Source organism: Marmota monax, unplaced genomic scaffold (genome assembly GCF_021218885.2).
Source record: "Marmota monax isolate L192 unplaced genomic scaffold, Marmota_monax_Labrador192_F-V1.1 WCK01_AAM20220418_F8-fsc00071, whole genome shotgun sequence".
Lineage (NCBI taxonomy): Eukaryota > Metazoa > Chordata > Mammalia > Rodentia > Sciuridae > Marmota > Marmota monax.
The window spans coordinates 4832348-4851965 of record NW_026695217.1 but is presented as its reverse complement, the minus strand read 5'-3'; the positions used below and the strand labels follow the sequence as shown (position 1 = coordinate 4851965).

Here is a 19618-nt window from a genome sequence, read left to right as displayed (position 1 = left end):
AACATTAAATCTGATATGCTGTGTGTATGAATGTGCTAATGCTAATCCAAACTTTTACCAAAGAGAGGTTAAGGAGTCTTTTGTTCCTCTTCAAAAGGAAGACTCACTTGCCTTGGAGTCCATGTGTCTTGCAGACAAAGCAGGATTTCCCTGATGTCTGCCTCTTCCAGAAGGGTGCTCCTTCCTCCTCATGTGGTTTCTATTCATTATCTGACCTATTTTTCCATTTCTTCTCCCAGCCCCACCCCCCTACTCACTCCTTTACACCTCTCTCCCTGCCACATGTTTTCTGGGTTATGGGAATGATGCTGTCTTAGGCTTTTTGTCTCCCTCCAGTTAATGTTTCTAGGTCAGAAATGGACTCTAAGCAGCTTGAGAGCAGGGGTTTGTTGATGGTCCTTTCCTCTGTCCCTCCTGCACAGCTGATATCAGACCTCAGCATGCACTGGAACCTGGCCAGCAGCTTTAGCATTCTGATTCCCAGGACCCAATCTGCACAGAGTGGGACTCCCTTTAGCTGCATATTTCCTAGATTAGAAAGTTGGAGGGCGTACCATGTCCAAAGAGATGTGGCTGCATTGGTGGTACAGAGCCTCTGTTTATACTGTCTGTTGGTTTGGGGATCGTTTTCGAGTGGCCCTGCCCCGAGGAGCCATAGGATGGTTTTACTACGGGTGGGAGTAGGTGTTCAGGCATCCAGAATTAGGTATTGCAGTTGAACTTGCTGTAAGAAAGGAGAGATGACACAGTTCTAGCTCCTGTCCACCAGGATGACTCTTGGCCACCACAGCTTTGTGGTGTGTGACAACGTGTAGGGAGGCCCACAGCCTCCCAGTTCCTCTTTATGCCAAGGCAAGTTAGGAATCGATTATGCTGCTTGAAATAGGAAAACTCAGCAGATACCACAGTGGAGTCTCAGTGAATGGGAAGAAGTACTTGAGAGGTGGTGCCTAAGCCCCAGGAGGGGTGGATGCATCTGTGTCCGTCCCTGAAGTAAGTTTTCTGCTTTCCCAAGATGAGGCATCTTAACAGTAACATTCTAACTCCATTTCAACACCAGAGCCTCTTTGGTGATGGGCCATTAGTATGTTTGATAGTCATTTCAGTGTTCCTGGTTATCCTAATTTGGGTGGATGGAGTTGGCCTCGTGCATGTTTTCCAAGCTCTTGGAGGCCTGTGGAGTCGCTGCCTGTAACATGCTGGATTCTGTCTGAGGAAGTGAAAGGGGCCTTGTGTTGTCCATTGACTCAAACCACCAAGGGATGACTAGAACTAATCAGGCCCTGCTTGTTACAGAGACTTGTCAGTGAGCTGTGCTAGCAGAGTGTGTGTCCTCCAGAATAGCCCAGTGCTTTGCAACCCGGCAGGTGGTTGGAGGCGAGTAAAGCTGCTTTGGTGACTGTCCTCTTATTCCCCCCTTCTCACTGAAAGCCTGTTTTAAATTGATGCTCTTATTCCTGTACTAAAATCTCTTGTTTTGATGGAGTTTTGGTAACTTCTGGAGCCTGGGAAGACAAAGGGAGTGTGAAGCGGCAGCATTTACCCTTGGACTGGGTTTTGATGTGTTCGCCAGCCGCTTTGTTCCGCAGGCTGCTGGTGTCTCTTTGATGACTGCACACCTCTTTCCCTGGCAGGATGTAAAGAACAGAAGAAACCCTCGCCTCGTGCCCTACACCCTCCTGGATGACAGAACCAAGAAATCAAACAAGGACAGCCTGCGCGAGGCCGTGCGCACGCTGCTGGGCTACGGCTACAACCTGGAAGCCCCGGATCAAGAACACGGTACTGGTTTTGCTTTTCCGCCTCTGCTTTCAAACTCAGGAGTAGTTCTTCAAAGCTGAATAAGGGAATGGAAAGGCTGCTATGGTAGCACCTTCTAGTCTAAGTGACTCCAAGTGGGTTTTGTTCCCTGATGGACACCTGCAGAATTAGGCCTGTCTCTCAGGGGGTGGCTCAGGACCACAGTGAATCTGCAGAGGAAGGGAGAGGCTGACCTTCCAGAAGAGTCCATGATGAGCAGTTGCCTCTCCAGATACTGGAGATACTGGCTGGCTCCCCTACCTGGCCAGTCCTCCAGAAGAGCTGTTTTCATTCATTATGGGGGTAAACCTGTGTTTTCCCAAATCCCATCTTCATCATTTATATTTAAACATATCAGCAATACTTAATAAGTGTGATGTTTTTCCTTAAGAAAAACACACTAGAATAGGCACTCAATAAATATTTGATAAGTTGATGGATTTGTAAGGTGGTATAAAAACACATTTCCCTTAAATAATACCTTCTCAGAAAATGGTGTAAAGTGGCTGACTCTTTACCTCTTTGCTAATGCAGTTTGATTTAGTATTAATTTCCAAAGTTTGAATTGACAAAAATGAAACAAGGATTATGTGTTTCATTGTAGTACTTACATATTTTGGTAAGGAAGTTTTAAAAATCTGTCCCACATATCCTCTGAGGACTCATTTTCAGTGTGATACCTGTGCATAAGGATGAGTTCAGATCTTGATGATGACAGTATTCCTGTGGTGCTTTATATGGAACTATCCCGAGTGGCGATTGCTCATGAGGCCTTATTATTTACTCCTTATGGTAATGCTTTGAGAATGATGCTTGTGTTGTGCCTGTTTTACAGGTTAGGAGACTGAGATTCAGGGGGCTGTTGTGTCATCCCATCTGTTTTGTGTAGATGCAGGATTTTAACCCTAGCATTCTGACAGGATTTTGTCCTTTGAGTTGAGTATGTAGTCAGCTCAGTGTCTTGAGAGACGTTGGTAGTTACTGGGTCATTACATTTGATGCAAGTAAAATTAAGTATATGCTTGAAAACAATAATATTCGTAACTACAGTATGACTTCTTGCTTACTTTGAGGCTGGCTTTATAGCAAGAGACATGCAGTATACTCTTAGGAGCAGCTGCTGGTTGGCAGGGGTGTGCAGAAGACGGCCAAGAGCCCCCCTCACAGAGCTGTCAGCTGTATCTTGCTGGGAGGGAAGAAAACAGATTTCCAGGCCAAGAAAGTACAATCAGAAAAAGTCCTATAGCTGTTGAGCATAGAATGTTTAATTGGTTCTTTTTAATTATATTTTTCAATTGAAACGTAATTTACGTATAGTAAAATATGTAGAACTTATGTTCAGATGGGTGAATTTTGATGGTTTTATGCACAAAAGGAACTTCAACCTAAAACTACCAATGTGTTCTTTGTTCTAGAAAGTTCCCTTGTGTTCCCAGTGGAGTAACCACTTTCTAAATCCTGTCACCACAGATTTTGTCCCTTGTTGTACTTTACGCAGACATCTTTGCGTGTCTGGCTTCTTGGCAGTCCTCTGTACTAACAAGCCATGTTTTGCTCACCCATTTTCCTTCTGTTGAAGATCTGGGTTGCTTTTGGTTTTGGGCTGTTATGAACAAGGCTGCTATGAACATTTGTAGAGGAGTCTTTGTTGTGTAGATTTATGCTTTCATTTCTCATAAAGCAAAACTCTGGTGCATCATTACCAGGTCATAGTTTTATATTTATATTTATCTTTTTGTTGAATTGTATCTTAAAAAAATATCTCTTGGATTTAAGCAATATGTCAGATATTGCAAATATTTTCTTCCCATTGGTAGTTTGCCTTTTCATTTCCTTCATGGGGTCTTTGAAAGAGGAGGCTTTTTAATTTTTTTTTTTTTTTGCTTAAAATGACAGATAGTTATTCTCTCATAGTCCAGAGGTCAGAAGTCCAGAACCAAAGAGTGAGTAAGGCTGGATTCCCCCAGAGTACCTAAAGAGACTGCATTCCTTGGTTGTTGCCAGCATCCTTGGCTTGTGGCCACATTACCCCAGGCCTACCTCCATCCTCACATTGCCACCTCCTACATGTTTTTTCCTTTTTCTTTTGAGACAGAGTCTTGCTGTATCACTCAGCTGGGCTCCAGCTAGGCAATCCTCAATCCTCAGCCTCCCAAGTAGCTGGGATAACAGATATATGCCACTGTGCGCAGCTCCTCTTGTGTCTCTCCTAAGGATATTTGTCATTGGATTTAGGGCACAATTGGGTAATCTGAGATGATCTCATCTCATCCTTAAGGTCAGGGGCATCTCTCAACACTTCCTGTTTATCCTCAGGATTATCCTGGTTACTGCCTCCAGCAATGTGGCTTACTTTGATCTCTTGCTGTGCTTCCATGCCCCCCCTAAAGGATTTCTAGTAATTGTGACCTGGCCAGCCTTTTCTGAGCATTTACTATGCTCACCTAAGCTACTTACACAAGCTCGTTAATTCTTATCACGACCCTTTGAGATGGCTACTGTCATTTCCATTTTGTAGATGAGAGGATTTGGGGTTAGCAAAGTCGTGTAACTTGAGCAAGACCCCGCTTGAAGGGGATGCTCTGACCCCATTTCTCTTTCCCTGGACTTCAAGTCCCCCATAGAAATGACATTAGTAATGTATAGAAATGTTAGATTCAATTATTATCTAAAATATAATCAGTAGTTTTGTAAAAAGGTTTACAGTTTCTGAAAGTGGACAATGAACTGGGGGTGGAGCATAGGACGATATGCTGAGGGGGAAAGATGTGAGGGTATAGAGTTAATTGTGAAGTCTATTTATGATTTTTCCTTTCTATTTGTATATTTTATGTCCAAAGAAATCTTTGCTTATGCAAAGACAAAGATCTCCTCTTGTATTTTCTTCAAGAGTTTTATTATCTTAGCTTTTACTTTGAGATCTCTGACCTAGTTTGAGTTAATTTTTGTTAATGATGTGAGGTTGAGAGCAAGGTTTGTTTTTTGTACAGATGGATATCCAGCTGTCCCAGCATCATTTGTGCAAACAGTTATCCTCTTTCCAAATTAAATTATTGTGCCCTTTTTGTCAAAATTTATTGATCACGTTTAAGTTGGTCTATCTTTGGACTGCCCATGCTATTCCATTGACCTACGACGCATCTCTCCCTAAGTGAAAGGAAAGCAAGGAAGTGGGAGATGGGTGAGTGAGAAATGAAAGACGGAGACCAGGCAGAGATACACATGGGAGTTTATTTGTCAGAGCTGACAAATAAAGGCATATCTCTCCTTAGATGCAGAGAGGCTATACAGGCTTGGGTTCTGCAACTTTTATAGGGCAGGCTCAGGAATTGGAGCCAGCAGGTCCTAATGAGGTTAATGGTGGGTTTGGTATGAGGGAATGCTGAGTCTTTCTCAGAAAGGCCCTTGGGCAGGAAAGCAAAACTTTTTCTTAAGATATCCACTGTCATTTAAGATGGCCATCCAGATGCTAAGCAAGGACCTTACAGTAAGTGTATGCCACCCTGTAGTCATCACTTTACAAAAAGTCCTGACATCAGGTGGGGTAAATCCTCCAACTTCCTTGTTTTTAAAGGATTTCTTTGTGGCCTGGTGTTGTGGCTCAGCGGTAGAGTGCTCGCCTAGCATGTGCAAGGCCCTGGGTTTGATCCTTAGCACCACATAAAAATAAACAAAATAAAGGATTTATTTGGTTTTTTGTCCCCTTGCATTTCTGTATATACTGTAGATTCAGTGTATCAGTTTGATTTTTCTTTTTGGTACTGGGGATTGAATTCAGGGGCACTGGACCACTGAGCCACATCTCCAGCCTTTTTTTGTATTTTATTTAGAGACAGGGTCTCACTGAGTTGTTTAGTACCTTGCTTTTGCTGGGGCTGGCTTTGAACTTGTGATCCTCTTGCCTCAGCCTCCAGAGCCATGGGGATTATAGGCATATTGCCGCGCCTGGCATCAATTTGATTTAGTAGAATTAGAACCAAATTTATAGGTCATTTGGAGAAAATTGATATTTTAACAGGAGTTAGTTTGCCAATTCATGAACGTGGCACATTCCTCTGTTCCCTTTCCTCCTATTTATCTCACCCTTGTTTTGTAGTTTTCGGGGTAGAGATTGTACACATTATTATTTATCTGATACATTTGGTATGTTTATAAATAACATTTTTATTTTCCAGTTACTTACTGTTATATGAGATACATTATTGGTATTTGTATATATATATGGGGTGTCCCAGGAGGTGCCCCAGAAGGAATAAGGGGACCCAACTCTGCCCTAGCAGATTCTTGACTTACTCCTTGGAAATGAATTTTAGGAATTCCTAAAAGGAATTTCATGAATTCAAGATGCATCAAAAGATGCACAAGCAGAGATTTATTAGGAGAGCAAGGAGATTAATTCAGGAATGAGGTGCACCCTTGGGGTCTCTGCTGCTTCTAAAAGCAGCTTTGTAAATGGTGAGCAGGAGAAGCACGTGGGGTGGTCAGCCTAAGAATTGTCAGTTTCTGTCACAGGGACCTGCTCTGGTTTTTCTCAGAATCTTCAGGGTGACCTTATCTGGTTAACAGATAGCACTTCAGTGTACCCATGTCATGGGGTTTTAGCACTATTTCTCTTTCTACCCCCCCTCCCCCCAATCTCTATCTCTGTCTCTCTCTTCTCAGCTCCTTTTACTTAGTCTTAAAATATATCCTGTAAGCTAACAAGATATACAGGCATTGATCAACTGGACTTAGAATATTCCAAGGTTTATTAGACCTTTTAGGAATTCAGGCCTGGGGAGTGGAGTGAGGGAGGCTGGAGTCTAGATTTAAGACAGTCCTGGCCTGTCTTTCCACCTGTCTTCCTTTCTTTTATCCTGCCTCAATGTTGTCTAGATAAATTCATCTATCAGTTCTGCCCCGAACCCTCATAGAATCCATAGAGTTTTCTGCATACATAATCATGAGATCTATAAGAAAAATCTCACCTTTTATTTTACAGCCATCACACTTTTTGCCTCTTGACTGGTAAGGAATTCAGACCAGGGTGGCATGGGGGTGGAATTGGGGGTGGGGTAAGTCCTAAGGGAAGAGGTTTCCAGGCTTCACTGCAAAGCTGGATGGGAAGCATGGGCAGCTGAGTTCTCAGTGTCCTTCACCACACTGCAGAGATTGCTTTTGGTTCCTGGTTGCTTGGGAGCTTTTGTCATGAACAAGATGTTGAATTTTGTGCTTTTGTTCTTTACCTATTTTTCTTCTTTGTTGATATTTTGATTAACATTGTCTTTGAAGCATTCAACCTGGTTTTCATTTCTAGGATAACTGGTTAGTCATGATGTAGTGTCCTTTTTTAAAAAAACATATCTGGATTCTGTTTTCTGATACTTTATTTAGAATTTTTGTATCTATGTCCATGAGGATATTCCTCATGATTATTAAACTCTTTATCAGATTTCAATATCAGGGTAAAGCTGGCCATGTAAGTTAGGGATTGTTCCTTCCTCTTCAATTTTCTGAAAGAATTAGTGTTAGTTTTGTATTATTTCTTCCTTAAGTGTTGATATTTAGCACAAGTTTTTTATTATGTTCACCAATAAATTAATTTGCTTTATTTAAGTTGCTCTCATTTATTAGTGTAAAGTTGTTTCCTCATCCATTTATCATCCTGCGTATTAGATCTGTGGTGACACTTCCTTTGTCATTCCTGACATTGATAGTCATGGTTTTTCTCATTGCTATGGGTCTTTTTAGGGATTAGTTGACTTAATAATTCTTTTCAAATGATTGATCCTAAATCTATCTTTTGGGGGTTTAAACTGTCAGACACAAACTTACCTTCTCATCTCACCTACTGGGGGTCATTGTTAGTAACCTATCATGATTATGAGTGTCAGTATCTCACTGCTTCCCAGGAGGGTGTTACACTCAGAGTGACCATGGAGTCCTGTGCAAACTCCACTTTTTAGTCACAGTGTTAAGGGATCCTGTTTCACAGCCCCACAGGACCCCTTTGAAATGACCTGACCTGTGGGTTTTTTAGTGAATGTCTGTAGAGAACAGGCATACAAATTCTTACTAGTAAAATGGTAGTGTAGCACTTTGCACAGTATTTTTGCCTACATTTTAATGTTTGATTCAACTACTCAGGTAAATGAAGAATTTAATAGTCACAGAGGTCTTTAGCATCCTTTAAGTTTATACTTCTTTAATGTTTTTGTATCCTTACAAGAGAGTAGGAGAGGTGACAATACTTTTTTTCTGTTAGAAAGATGTTATAATGATAATAATGAAGTGTTGGGGAGAATCACCTAGTTTTTTACCCTGAAATACCATTTATTTTTATATTAACATACTTTCATTTTTTCCCCTTGAATATTTATATTTTGGGTACCTGGAGTCTTCATAAACATGATTGATTATCTGACCCTCCCTTCCCTTCTCCTGCTGCATTTCAAGTCTTTTGGAAGTTACTTACTCAACTTTATCAGGACTTCTCACACTGTTGCTTTCCTGATACGCACTGAAAATCATAACCTGAGAGAGGTGCTCAAACCAGCCTCACTCAGTTATAAAGTTAGAAATGACATCATGAGCACTAAAGAGAAGGGAGTGGATAGCACAGCTCAGAGACATGATCCCTGTGGATTTAGTGGAAACCTTGAGTCTTCCAGGAAAGAGTAAAGAGTTAACAATGGTAAGTATCCAAGAAGGAGAGTACATTTTACCTGTACATGGAAATGTGCAGTGCATGTCAGAAAAACTGTTAGTGGTTATTTTAAAATATATGACCACTTAAAGGCATAAGAGCAAAGTTGATCAGTTACCTCTGATCAATTCCATATCAAAGGTAATTGATGAACTTTGTTCTTGATGATGTTGGATAAGTAAGGTGTTATTCAGAACACTTAGATTCAGTCTATTTACAACCATAATATAATTTAACCTTCTGAATACTCTCATTGACAATGCGTTGCTACATTTTGGTTACCTACTTTCCTTTGAATTCTGAGGACAAAATCCTAATTGGATGTCATTTTGCTACCATATTTGAAATTATTCTCATTTCCATTTGATTTCAGTATGTGGATATTGAAGGCACACATTTACTGTGCCTAGATCTGGGATTCAAGGAACGACAGTACAGTTTTATCTATGTGGTAGCTCTCAGAACTTAATGGCTCAAAACTACATTTATTACTTCAAAGTTTCTGTGAGTTAGGAATTGAGAGTACCTTGGTAAGGTGGTTCTGAATCATGGGCTGTGTTGGAGTTGCTGTCACATGGCCAGGAATGTGGTCATCTGAAGATGGAGATTTGATGCTGAGACAGCTAGCTCACTTACATAGCTGTAGATGAAGGATTCATTTTCTTGCTGGCTGTTTGCAGGAGACCCAGCCAGAGGGCCACAGCCTTTCCACATAGACCTCTTCATAAAGATGCTCTTGAGTGCCTTAATGAACAACTGACTTCCCTTGCAGCATATGATCTAAGAGTGAGCATGAGAAGGAAGCTGTAATGCTATTACACTGATTTCCACCATAGTTTGTCACAAGTGAATCACTGAATGAAGTCCACACTTTTCAGATGGCAGTGTGATGAAATATTTGTGGACATATTTTAAACTCATCAAAGTAGGCAAAGCTGGGTTTGATTTAGAAGGATGATTTTATGAATTCTATGTGCAACCTGGAGTTCATGTCACTAGGTTCATGCACTCCAAACAGAGAAAGTGGTATATGTGAAGGTGCAGAGACACAAGGGATAATTGCAAATGGGAATTTCAGAGGGCCTTGCCAGGCCAAATGTAGAATGGAGGTTGAGAAATGACAGGAGATAAAGTAAAGGACAGGGAGGGAAGCAAACTTTTTTTTTTTTTTTTTTTTAGCTTAAAAGATGACTCTGGTGGCTCCTTGGAGAGCAGATGGAATGTAAACAAGAGTGGAGGTGAGGAGGGAAGCTTGGTGACTGAAAAGGAAGTGTGAATGATGAGTGTTGGAAACCTCGTCTTAGGCAATACTGTGAGCTAAAGGAGAGGACAAATAATCTGGACAGAGGAGGGGTCTGAGATGGTATCTAGCTTCATAGATATATTCATCCACATTCCCAGTGAACACAGGATTTGGAGCAGATGGAGAGGCGGTTGTGGGGAGACTCTGTGTTTGCTTTTAAACATTTTGTGTTAAGGTAACTAGACAAACATCCAGGGCTCAGTTTCCTATATAAATCTAAGACTATTGTTAAGAATAGAGAGTTAAATATCCACCTTTTTTGGTTGGGGGAGAAATTTGCACAGATAGAAGAGGTTGAAAATAGAGGAGGAAGAAACTTAATAAAACACTCTTTCTAAGGATTTAGTAGGGAATGGAATTCAGAGCATAGGTGAAGGAATTGCCTTATATAAAAGGGAGAACACCTATTCTCCCAAGCTTAATGGGAAAGGGGTAAGGTTTGGAGAGATGGCGGAAACCTATGCACATGGAAAACCAGGAGAAGAGATAAGGACAGTCCTATTGTCAATCAGTTTTCTGGTTCAAATAGAAGATGTGTTTATTTTCTAAGTCCATTTCTAAAGGAATGGACTGGATCTGAAGCCTTAAGAGAGCAGTAAGATTTGCAGAATACAATATTCTCCTCTGCCATTGTTTTCTTCAGCACTTTGCATAGAACATCCACTGCCTTCTGGCCTCTTTGTTTTCTGATGAGACATCACTTGTTAACCTTTTTAGTCTCCCTTGTATGTGATAAGTTGCTTGTCTCTTGCCACTTTCAGTATTCTCCCTTTGTCCCTGAAGAGTTTTATTATGATGTATTTGGGGGAAGTTCAAGTTTATGCCCCTTGAGGTTTGTTGTGCTTCTTGGATTTGTAAATTAATGTTTTTCATTGAATTTAGAAAGTTTTTGTCTGTTATTTCTTCAGCTCTTCTTTCATCTTCCCCTGTCACCTAATGTGACTTTCATTATGTGTACACACTTGATTGTATCCCACAGGCCTCTGAAGTTCTGTTTATTTTTCTTCATTATTTTTTGTTTCTCATACTTGATTATCTCAGTAGCTTTATCTTTGTTTATTGTTTGATTTTTTTCTATTGATTGAGCCACTTTAGTTTTTAATTTCAGTTCTACTTCTCAACATCAGAATTTTTATTTGGTTATTTTTTATAATTCTTGTCTCTTCCTCCCTCCCTTCCTTCCTCCCTCCCTCCCTACCTTTCTTTCTTAGGATTGAACTCAGGGGCAATTAACCACTGAGCCACATCCCCAGCCCTTTTTTATATTTTATTTGAGACAGGGTCTCATTGAGTTGCTTAGGCTTAGTTGCTGAGTCTGGATTTGAACTTGAGATCCTCCTGCCTCAGCCTCCAACCTGCTGGGATTACAGGCATATGTTATCTACCATGCCTGGCTAATTCTTGTTTCTTTACTGAAATTCTCTAGTACTTTTATTACTTTTAGTCTCTCATAGTTTAGTTTTTTTTGGGGGGGGGTGGTACTGGGGATTGAAATCAGGGGCACTCAACCACTGAGCCACATCCCCAGCCCTATTTTTGTATTTTTTTAATTTAGATATAGGGTCTCAATGAGTTGCTTGGTAACTTACTTTTGCTGGGACTGGCTTTGAACTCTTGATCCTCCTACCTCAACCTCCCGAGCCTCTAGAATGGTTTACACATGGTTTCCTTTAGTTCTTTGGGCATATTTAAAAAGCTGTTTTAATGTCATTGTATAATTCTAGAGCACCTGGGCTTCCTTGGGGATGATTTCTTTAGACTGCTCCCTTCGTGTATAGGACATACTCTTTTGTCTTACTTTTTTTTTTTTTTAACTAGATGTTTTAAATGTCATGATGTCGCAAATGTCACGATGTGGCAATTCTGGATTCTTACCCTACCCACTGCAGAGTTGTTTGTTTGCATAGTTTTTTTTTTTTTTCCTAAATTAGTTTTGTGGAGTCTCTTGTTTGTCATGTATGGCCATTGAAGCGTCGGTCTTGGATAAGTCTCCAAGTCGTTGCTGGGGGAGAGGATGTGTATGATGGGAAACACCTCCCACGTTCAGAACTTTTCTTAATACATGCACAGCACAGAGCATGAACATGGCCTTGTGGATTTCTAGGAGTGTTCTGGTTTTCCATTGCCTGCTGTGAACATCTCATTCTCCAACCTTTCTGTTTTGGCTCAGCTCTTTTTTTACCTCAACTGTTACTGCTACCTTAAGGAGCTTCCATGTTAAAAAATGACCTCTGGTGATTTCAGTATGTGTCCCCATGGAAAAGACTATCTACACTGGGCATGCTGTAAGGTGGAATCAACATGCCTTGCAAGTGGGATTTTCTGAGGAAGTATCAGGTAAAATCACAACAGTGATCTGAAAAGGCTTTAGAGGACACTGACCCTGTTCTGCCTGCTTCAGAGCCCATTAGGCAGCTGGTTTTCAGCATACCATAGAGCCAGCAGGATGGGAATGGGGCATACTGTTCATACACTGGGCCATTTTTGTTGAGTACTTATACACCTCTGCAGATTGTTGCCTGCCTTTGGCTACTTTCATAGCTCTGGAAGTTGATTTGGGTAAAAGTTGCCAGTGTTCTCACTAATTTTTATGGAGAAGATGACTTCAAGAGGCAAGGGCCTCTGCGGTTCCTCCTGATAGCCCTCAGCAATAAAGGTTAGGACTAACTGCTTTGTAGAATGGAGCAGAGATAGACTGCAAAGAAATGAGCATGTTGCGGAGGAACACTGAGGGTCCATTCAAGGTTGCAGAAAACTAGTGAGTCATGGCACCAAGCTATCCTGGGCATGTTTTCCAGAAAACTCTGTAGATCAGGTGTGGACATTGAGAATGGAGAGAGAGGTAAGAAAGACGAGAGGAATTCACTGAGTTGGCAGAGTGAATGCATTCATGTAAGGAAATTAGAACACTGGGAGGAAAAATGGTGATCAGATAACAGCACAGGGTCTGAATTTTAAGTTTAGAATAAAGTTGTTGTCATTTGATTGACAAGGGTCTTTCTTACTAAAGTTATATATATTAACAGTGATCAAAGAGGCAAGCATTGTGTATTCCAAGGAATCATGTTTCCTTGATAGTCAGGATCAAGCATACTTGACAGGGAATCATTTGAGCTTTATGGAAAGTGCATAAGAAAGATGAATTTTCTAGTGAGAGGACTCAGGAAAGAGAGAAGTCTCCTGAGTCAGATGTTGAAGAGATGCAGATTTCAGCAAGTGGAGATTAGTGTCAAGGAAGACATTCCTACCAGAGTGAAAAGGTGTCTGATGTGATTAAGTACTGAAAGAGCTACACCCTGGTGAAGGTGTAGTTGGCTCAATTCAGGATATGCAGGGGGCAGAATAGCAAGGGATGAAGGTAGAAGGATAAGGGCCAAGGACAGAAAACCTTCAAATCCCAGCTAAGAAATGTGGATAAATGTGTGCAGGGAGTATAAGCCCCAGGAAGTTTCAAAGCAGGATCTTGATGTGTGATCACAGTTTACAATAGCAGTACAACCATGGCAACAGTGGGAAGGAGCAGATTGGAGGGGGAGGTGATGGGAGAGAAGAGACCAGTTGGAAGTATTAGAAAAATTGTGATTTTTCTGAACAAGGATGATGGGAATGGAAATTAAGAAATGTGAAAGATTTGATTGTATGAAGGAAAATAAGCCTGTGATCACGAAGGTAAGATTGAAAGCATTCATTTTTAGACTCTTTGGATGATGCTGACATTTTAAAAACTTAAAAGCATAAAAAGTTTGCTAAACTTTAATCCCTAACCCCATGTAATTAACTAGGGCTCTAACATTTTCTCTTTTTTTCAACATAATGCTTACCTATTTCAGGTTAATTGTGAACTCAATTCACGTTGTTGGAATATTGGTCTTAATGAAATATTAAAATATCTCAAATTTATTCAGTACAGGTTTTATCAAGACTTGAAATGCTTTATTAGAAATAATACTAAGGAGTTGGTCTGGTATCTGGTTAATACCAGTTTTTTTTTTTTTTTCAAGTATGAAATGAATTTACCTAAAGGATTCTAGATTGCTGTAAAGTTGTAGAGCATGCCAGGCTTGCTGCTTTGGTTAACACATAATTAGATCTTGACAGCCCCCTAGTGGCAGAGTCTCACTCTGGCGCTGCGGCTGTATAATTATTTAGGACCTGTCTGATCAGTCACTGGTGCTGTGCCCTCTCTGTTCTAACTCTTTGGGTACTGGGAATGCAGTTTTTATCATACTTGCTTGTAACCTTGACTTTGTAGGTCTGTTTCCTTAAATTATCCTGTTTTGAGAAGAAGCCTTGACAAGGTGCATTACGAACATATCTGCTCACAGCTCATTTTTAATTTCAGTTACCCTATTTGTGATGATGATACAAAAATCATTTGTATAACACACTTACATGGAGCTAAAATTGCCTACCAAAACTTACGGATATAGCATGTCTATAATCAGGCTACACATAGGACTTTCATGCTGGTAGAAGAGAGCTCCACATCTTGGAGGGGGGTGCTACCCACTGGCTGCTTGCTTGGCTCCTGTATCTGAGGCTTTGACAAGTCTGTGTTCCCAGTTTGGTTCAGCAGATGCTGGTGCTCAGATGTTTTTTTGCTACAGAATATGCAATCAAATTTTCTAAAGATTTCATGTGTCTCTCTCTCTATAAAAAATTCCCATGAACTATTGCTTCTCAAAAACTGTGGTTATAAGCTACCCTAAAATAATTTAAGAAAATTATAGAATATGAGTCAGGTGCGGAGGTGCACACCTATAATCCCAGAGACTTGGGAGGCAAAAGGATATTAATATAATATTAATATGAAATCCACAGGCATTTGGAGGAAGATGCATAGAAGTTAAAAAGTGGGGAGTACCTTACTGTGAAGTCCCTTGCATGAGTGTATTTGTGAAGACTATGCTCACTCAAATTCAGGTTGTACATCTTCACTGAGCACAAGAATAGTGCAGCAGCTTCAGATCAGGGAGAATGGCAGAACTAAGAAGTTCCTCATTATTACTGTTGCACATTTCCCAGGTAGACTCTGTATTTTCATTCCCTGTACTAGTGAAGGGGGTTAGTGGTCTATTTCAATATCAAGAGAAATTTTTAGTGGGCTTTGGAGGAAATTATGTATTTTAAACTAAATTTGATGTAAAAAAAATGTTTGCTTTCCCTGCACAGCTGCATGTTGGTAAATTCTGATATCCTGCAAGTGTAAAGGGGAAGGGAAACAGGGACATTTCCGTGATCCAATTTTTTTTAAAAAATGGAATATTTTGTACTTGTACAATTGGGAATTGAATATATATATATATATATATATATATATATATAGAGAGAGAGAGAGAGAGAGAGAGAGAGAGAGAGAGAGAGTCAGATTTTATTTACAAATGTCAGCATAACTAAAAATATGGAAAACTTTTTCCCCCTGAAAATTATCTCTAAATGTGTAGTTCATAGTTTATATTCTTAGGGAAGGTTACAATCATGATTTAAGGAGTCAATGGATTAGTAGGCTGTATCTTGAAGAAAAATGAATTATAAATGAAATTTTACTTTTCCTGAAATGAGTATTTTTAAGAACTAGTGTCAGCAACTGCCTTCAAGTGTTATAAAACCTGATACTATTTTTTTCCTCAAAAAGTTAAATCTTCAGGAACAGACATGAGAGTAATGTCTTCACCATGGATTTATTTTATTTAGGGTCTTGAGTCAGCTTTTGAAAGAGAAGTCAGCAGGTGTTGGTTCTTTAACCCCCACCTCTGTCATCCCAAGCAGTTATTGATCATTTCATTAATTAAATCCATAGTGGAGAGCTTCAGAATGCTATAGCCCACGATGTTATTGCCTTTTTTTTTTTTTTTTAAGTACCAGGGATTGGACCCAGGGAGCATAACCCCTGAGCTGTATCCCAGCACTTTTTATTTTTTAGACAGGGCCTTGCTAAATTGCTTAGGGTCTCACTAAGTTGTTGAGGCTGACTGAACTTGAGGTCCTCCTGCCTCAGTCTCCCTAGCCACTAGCATCTGTGTGACTGGCACCTGTGTTCTTTTCATGGCTTTATTTCAATTTAATTATGAGTTGTTACATATGATCCAACTGTGTCTTACTAGTGACCTTCATGGCTTATCAAATTCACTTTTATAATTTTAATTTGGCCATATCAATTCAGTGGTTAAACTGTTATTAAATGTTTATTATTTAAAAGGCCTTGTAAGGTGGGAAGGTGAGGACTAATATTTATTCAGTGTGCACTAACTTTATGCTAGCTAGCAGGGCCAGAGAGGGAAGAACAGGGCTGTAGCATCAGGTGGCCCCGGAGGTTGTGTGATGTGAGTTTAGCCACTGAAGTTCCTCCTGTGCATCTAGCCCAGATCTTAGCTGAGGTGACCCTTTCCATGGCCTGCAGTATCAGGTCAGTGGACCGTTGGTCCTGCCTCCTATGATTCCTGTGGGGTCATCCTGGCCCTCAGTCTCCCTGGGATCTTATTTCCTGTGGATATGTACGTGGTTTTCCCTTTGCACCACTCTGGTCCTGATATCGGACTGTGACCTTTCATTTCCCCTGTTTGTTAGACACATCTGTATGTAGAGCGTGTTAACTGAAAATGTGGGCGTGGTGAGGTTTGGCATCACGTCAGTGGCCCTTAGCCGTCCTGCCATGGAAATTCGTCATCCACTATGCCTCTGTTTTTAGGGTTTCCCCTCCTCCCTTAAGCTTCTCTTCCCAGCGGCGCCTTTCCTCTTCTTTCTCACGGGTGAATGTCTTCTTCTGCAGAGCAGTTGAGAGCTTGCTCTTCCACCCACACCCTCGGATGCCTGCGGTCTTCCCTTGCCAAGCCGCCCAGTGGCCCCTGGGTTTTCTTGCCCAGAGAGTTCTCTCTCGGAAAGGCGCGGAAGGAGGGGTCCTCGTCTAGGGTCAGCTTTGGCTGAGCCGCAGCCTCCCGGCCTCAGCAAGGGATGCCCTGGGGCTGCGAGTGGTTGCACCTGCATTTGTAGCTGGGAGCTCGCACTTAGTAGAATGTGAATCATGACAAGGACGCAGCAGGGGTGGTCTTGCCCCCGCGGGATGGAGTCCCACAGGTCTGTGATGTCCTTCTTTTCTTTTGCTTTCCTTGTCTGAAATTGCAGCGGCCAGAGCAGAGGTGTGCAGCGGCACCGGGGAAAGGTTCCGCATCTTCCGCGCGGAGAAGACCTACGCGGTGAAGGCGGGCCGCTGGTACTTTGAATTCGAGGCGGTCACTGCAGGAGACATGAGGGTCGGCTGGAGCAGGCCGGGGTGTCAGCCCGACCAGGAGCTGGGCTCGGATGAGCGCGCCTTCGCCTTTGATGGCTTCAAGGTGAGTGGACGCGGGTAGACGCGCTGTGGTCCCTGCCTCCCTGCAGGCAACAGGTGAGTGAAGAGGCCAGCTTCTCCACGCAGGGAAGTTGCTGTCCTCGTGATTGCGCAACTGACTACCCCCTCCATACAGTAATAGTCATCAAGAGGTCACCAAAAGCACGGGTCAGCCTTGTCCTTCGAAAGTGTGGAAGAAACGCGCATGTCGTTGCTGCCGCAATTCTGTGCAAGGATTCGTCTTCAAGGAATAGTGGCTTTAATGCGTGGCAGTTAAAAGCATAGGAATGCCAGTCTTTAGGCGAGGGTAGAATGTGGACCAGAGAGAGGAGCAGGAGGAGGAAGGAGCAGTTGGGCTGCACTCACAGCGTTGCCATTAAACAGAGCAAAGGTCAGGCTGCTGCGCAGTGGGTCTAACGGAGAACACCCTTTCAGCAGCCGGGAGCAGGTCTGTGGGTTTTTAACCACAAACGTTCAGGAGAGTGAAGGGTTTAGATGGATTTAAATATCACAAGGATGTAGATGTGTATGGAAATATCATGCGGTCCCCATAAACAATTTTGTTTTTAATGTGTCAGCCAAAAACTGGATTTAAATGAAAAATACTGGCTGCAAAAATGCTGAATGTGATGTTATTGATAATCACAGTTTTCATTTTCAACATTATTAGAAATTTTTTCCTTAAACTGTGTCAAGCCCTTATTTTATATATTTAATAATGTTTAAAGATTGTTTCATGTATATAAAATATTTTCTTCATGCAATTATATTCCTTTCCACATGGAGGGAAACTATTTTTAATTTAAAACAAATAGAATAAATAGGCAATCATAAAGAAGTTAACATTTGGGTATTTCAGGTGTGTGATATCCACTGTGGGACAGTGTTTCTAAGCTCCAAATCAGGACAGGTGGTTACTGTGGTCTGAAACCTCACATTTCCTGAATTTTTTTTTTTTTTTTTTACCTCAAATGGAAAGTTTTAGCCTCCTTCCCTCTTTTGATCAAAAAGCAAATTGTATTTAAATTTCAAAAAATAAAGTATAAGACAAAAGGCAGCCTTTGCTTTATTTCTGCTGAAGATCAGCTATAACTAATATCAAGAACTGCCCAGGGGAATCAAAGTACCCTTTACCCCTGGCAGTTAAGGGACTGTTACTTTGGGGACTGTCTATGGTGGGGTAAGGAGGTCACTAGACTAGATACATTGGTTCTAAAATTTAATGCTTTTTGATACTTAACTAGAATTTTAAAAAGTGCAATATGTTATATTGAGAAAAATTTTATCACTGTTTTGCATTGGTCACTGTATCCTGTTATATGGCAATCCACAATAAAGGTGATGTAGAGTAAAATAATTAATGTAAGTGATTTTGTACCTAGAAATCAATGAAATATGCTTGTAGATCCAAAATTCACATTTGCCAAAACTATTTCCAATGCATTTATGAAATTTCACTTTTGTATATTCAATTTTTGGCTTCTTATTTTACCAGATATCTTAATATTTTTAGATTTTGGGAAAACTATTTTTATGGATTTGAAGTTTTTTTCTTTTTCTTTTTTTTAATATGTAACTGAAAATCTTCTGGATTTTCAGTATGTTGAACTGACATTGCCAGGGGTTCCAAGGAATGAAATTTTATTTTGAAATGGATGAAAACTAGAATGACATTTTCAATAAGTTCCCAGCTTGATGTCCAGGTCATAATTCTTTGTTTTGGGGGGTGGGTTATAGAAAAACAACTAATTTCCAGGAAAGTAGTCATTTCAGTGGAAAAAAAGGTAAAGGTGTATTTTTTTTTAAATACGATGTGGAGTTAGATTTAAAAAAAAAAAATAGAGTCCCAAAAGCATGAACTAGCACCTGGGTTTTCCCAAGATTGAGCAGTATACCATGTGAACATCAGAGTATAGATCCTTGGCCACTCCACCCTTGCCCAGGGCTGCTGATGTTCTGAAGCTCTTTTGTTGTGTTCACAGAAGGGGCCGCCTGGAGTCACTCAGGGAATGGTGGGTGCATTCTGTTATGTGGCTGACTGTGTCACAAGGACTTTTCTGTCCCTGTAGGCTCAGCGGTGGCACCAGGGCAATGAGCACTATGGGCGCTCCTGGCAGGCAGGTGACGTTGTGGGTTGCATGGTCGACATGAACGAACACACCATGATGTTCACGCTGAATGGTGAAATCTTGCTGGATGATTCAGGTTCCGAACTGGCTTTCAAGGACTTCGATGTTGGTGATGGTGAGTGTGCTCATTTGGCTCATTTTAAAGTTTGTGGCACAATGAGACTGTGGTTCTGATGCCTGGCATTGGAGGGTGAGTGAGCAGATGATTTGCAGTTTTAAGTCCCATGGGCACCGTGTGGCTGATTGGATCAGGGGTCCTTGAAATAGCTCTAGCAGAATATTTGGGATCTCAATAAGGCGGAAATGGCTTTGATGAGCTTAAGAAAACAAAGGTCAAGACAAAGGATGGAGTTCCACAGTCCTGGAGAGCTCAT

At 41.1% G+C, this 19618-nt stretch overlaps 1 protein-coding gene across 5 annotated transcripts in view; it reads left to right on the top strand.

Annotated features, from left to right (window-relative positions):
- The window catches only part of Ryr2 (ryanodine receptor 2), a 596528-nt gene that overhangs the window by 360794 nt on the left and 216116 nt on the right, over positions 1-19618 (top strand). For all 5 annotated transcript variants that reach the window (XM_058575026.1, XM_058575025.1, XM_058575027.1 and 2 more), the window contains exons 27-29: positions 1635-1782; positions 16911-17119; positions 19185-19359. In XM_058575026.1, coding sequence (XP_058431009.1) covers positions 1635-1782; positions 16911-17119; positions 19185-19359 — 532 coding nt within the window. The remainder of the gene's footprint in view (positions 1-1634; positions 1783-16910; positions 17120-19184; positions 19360-19618) is intronic.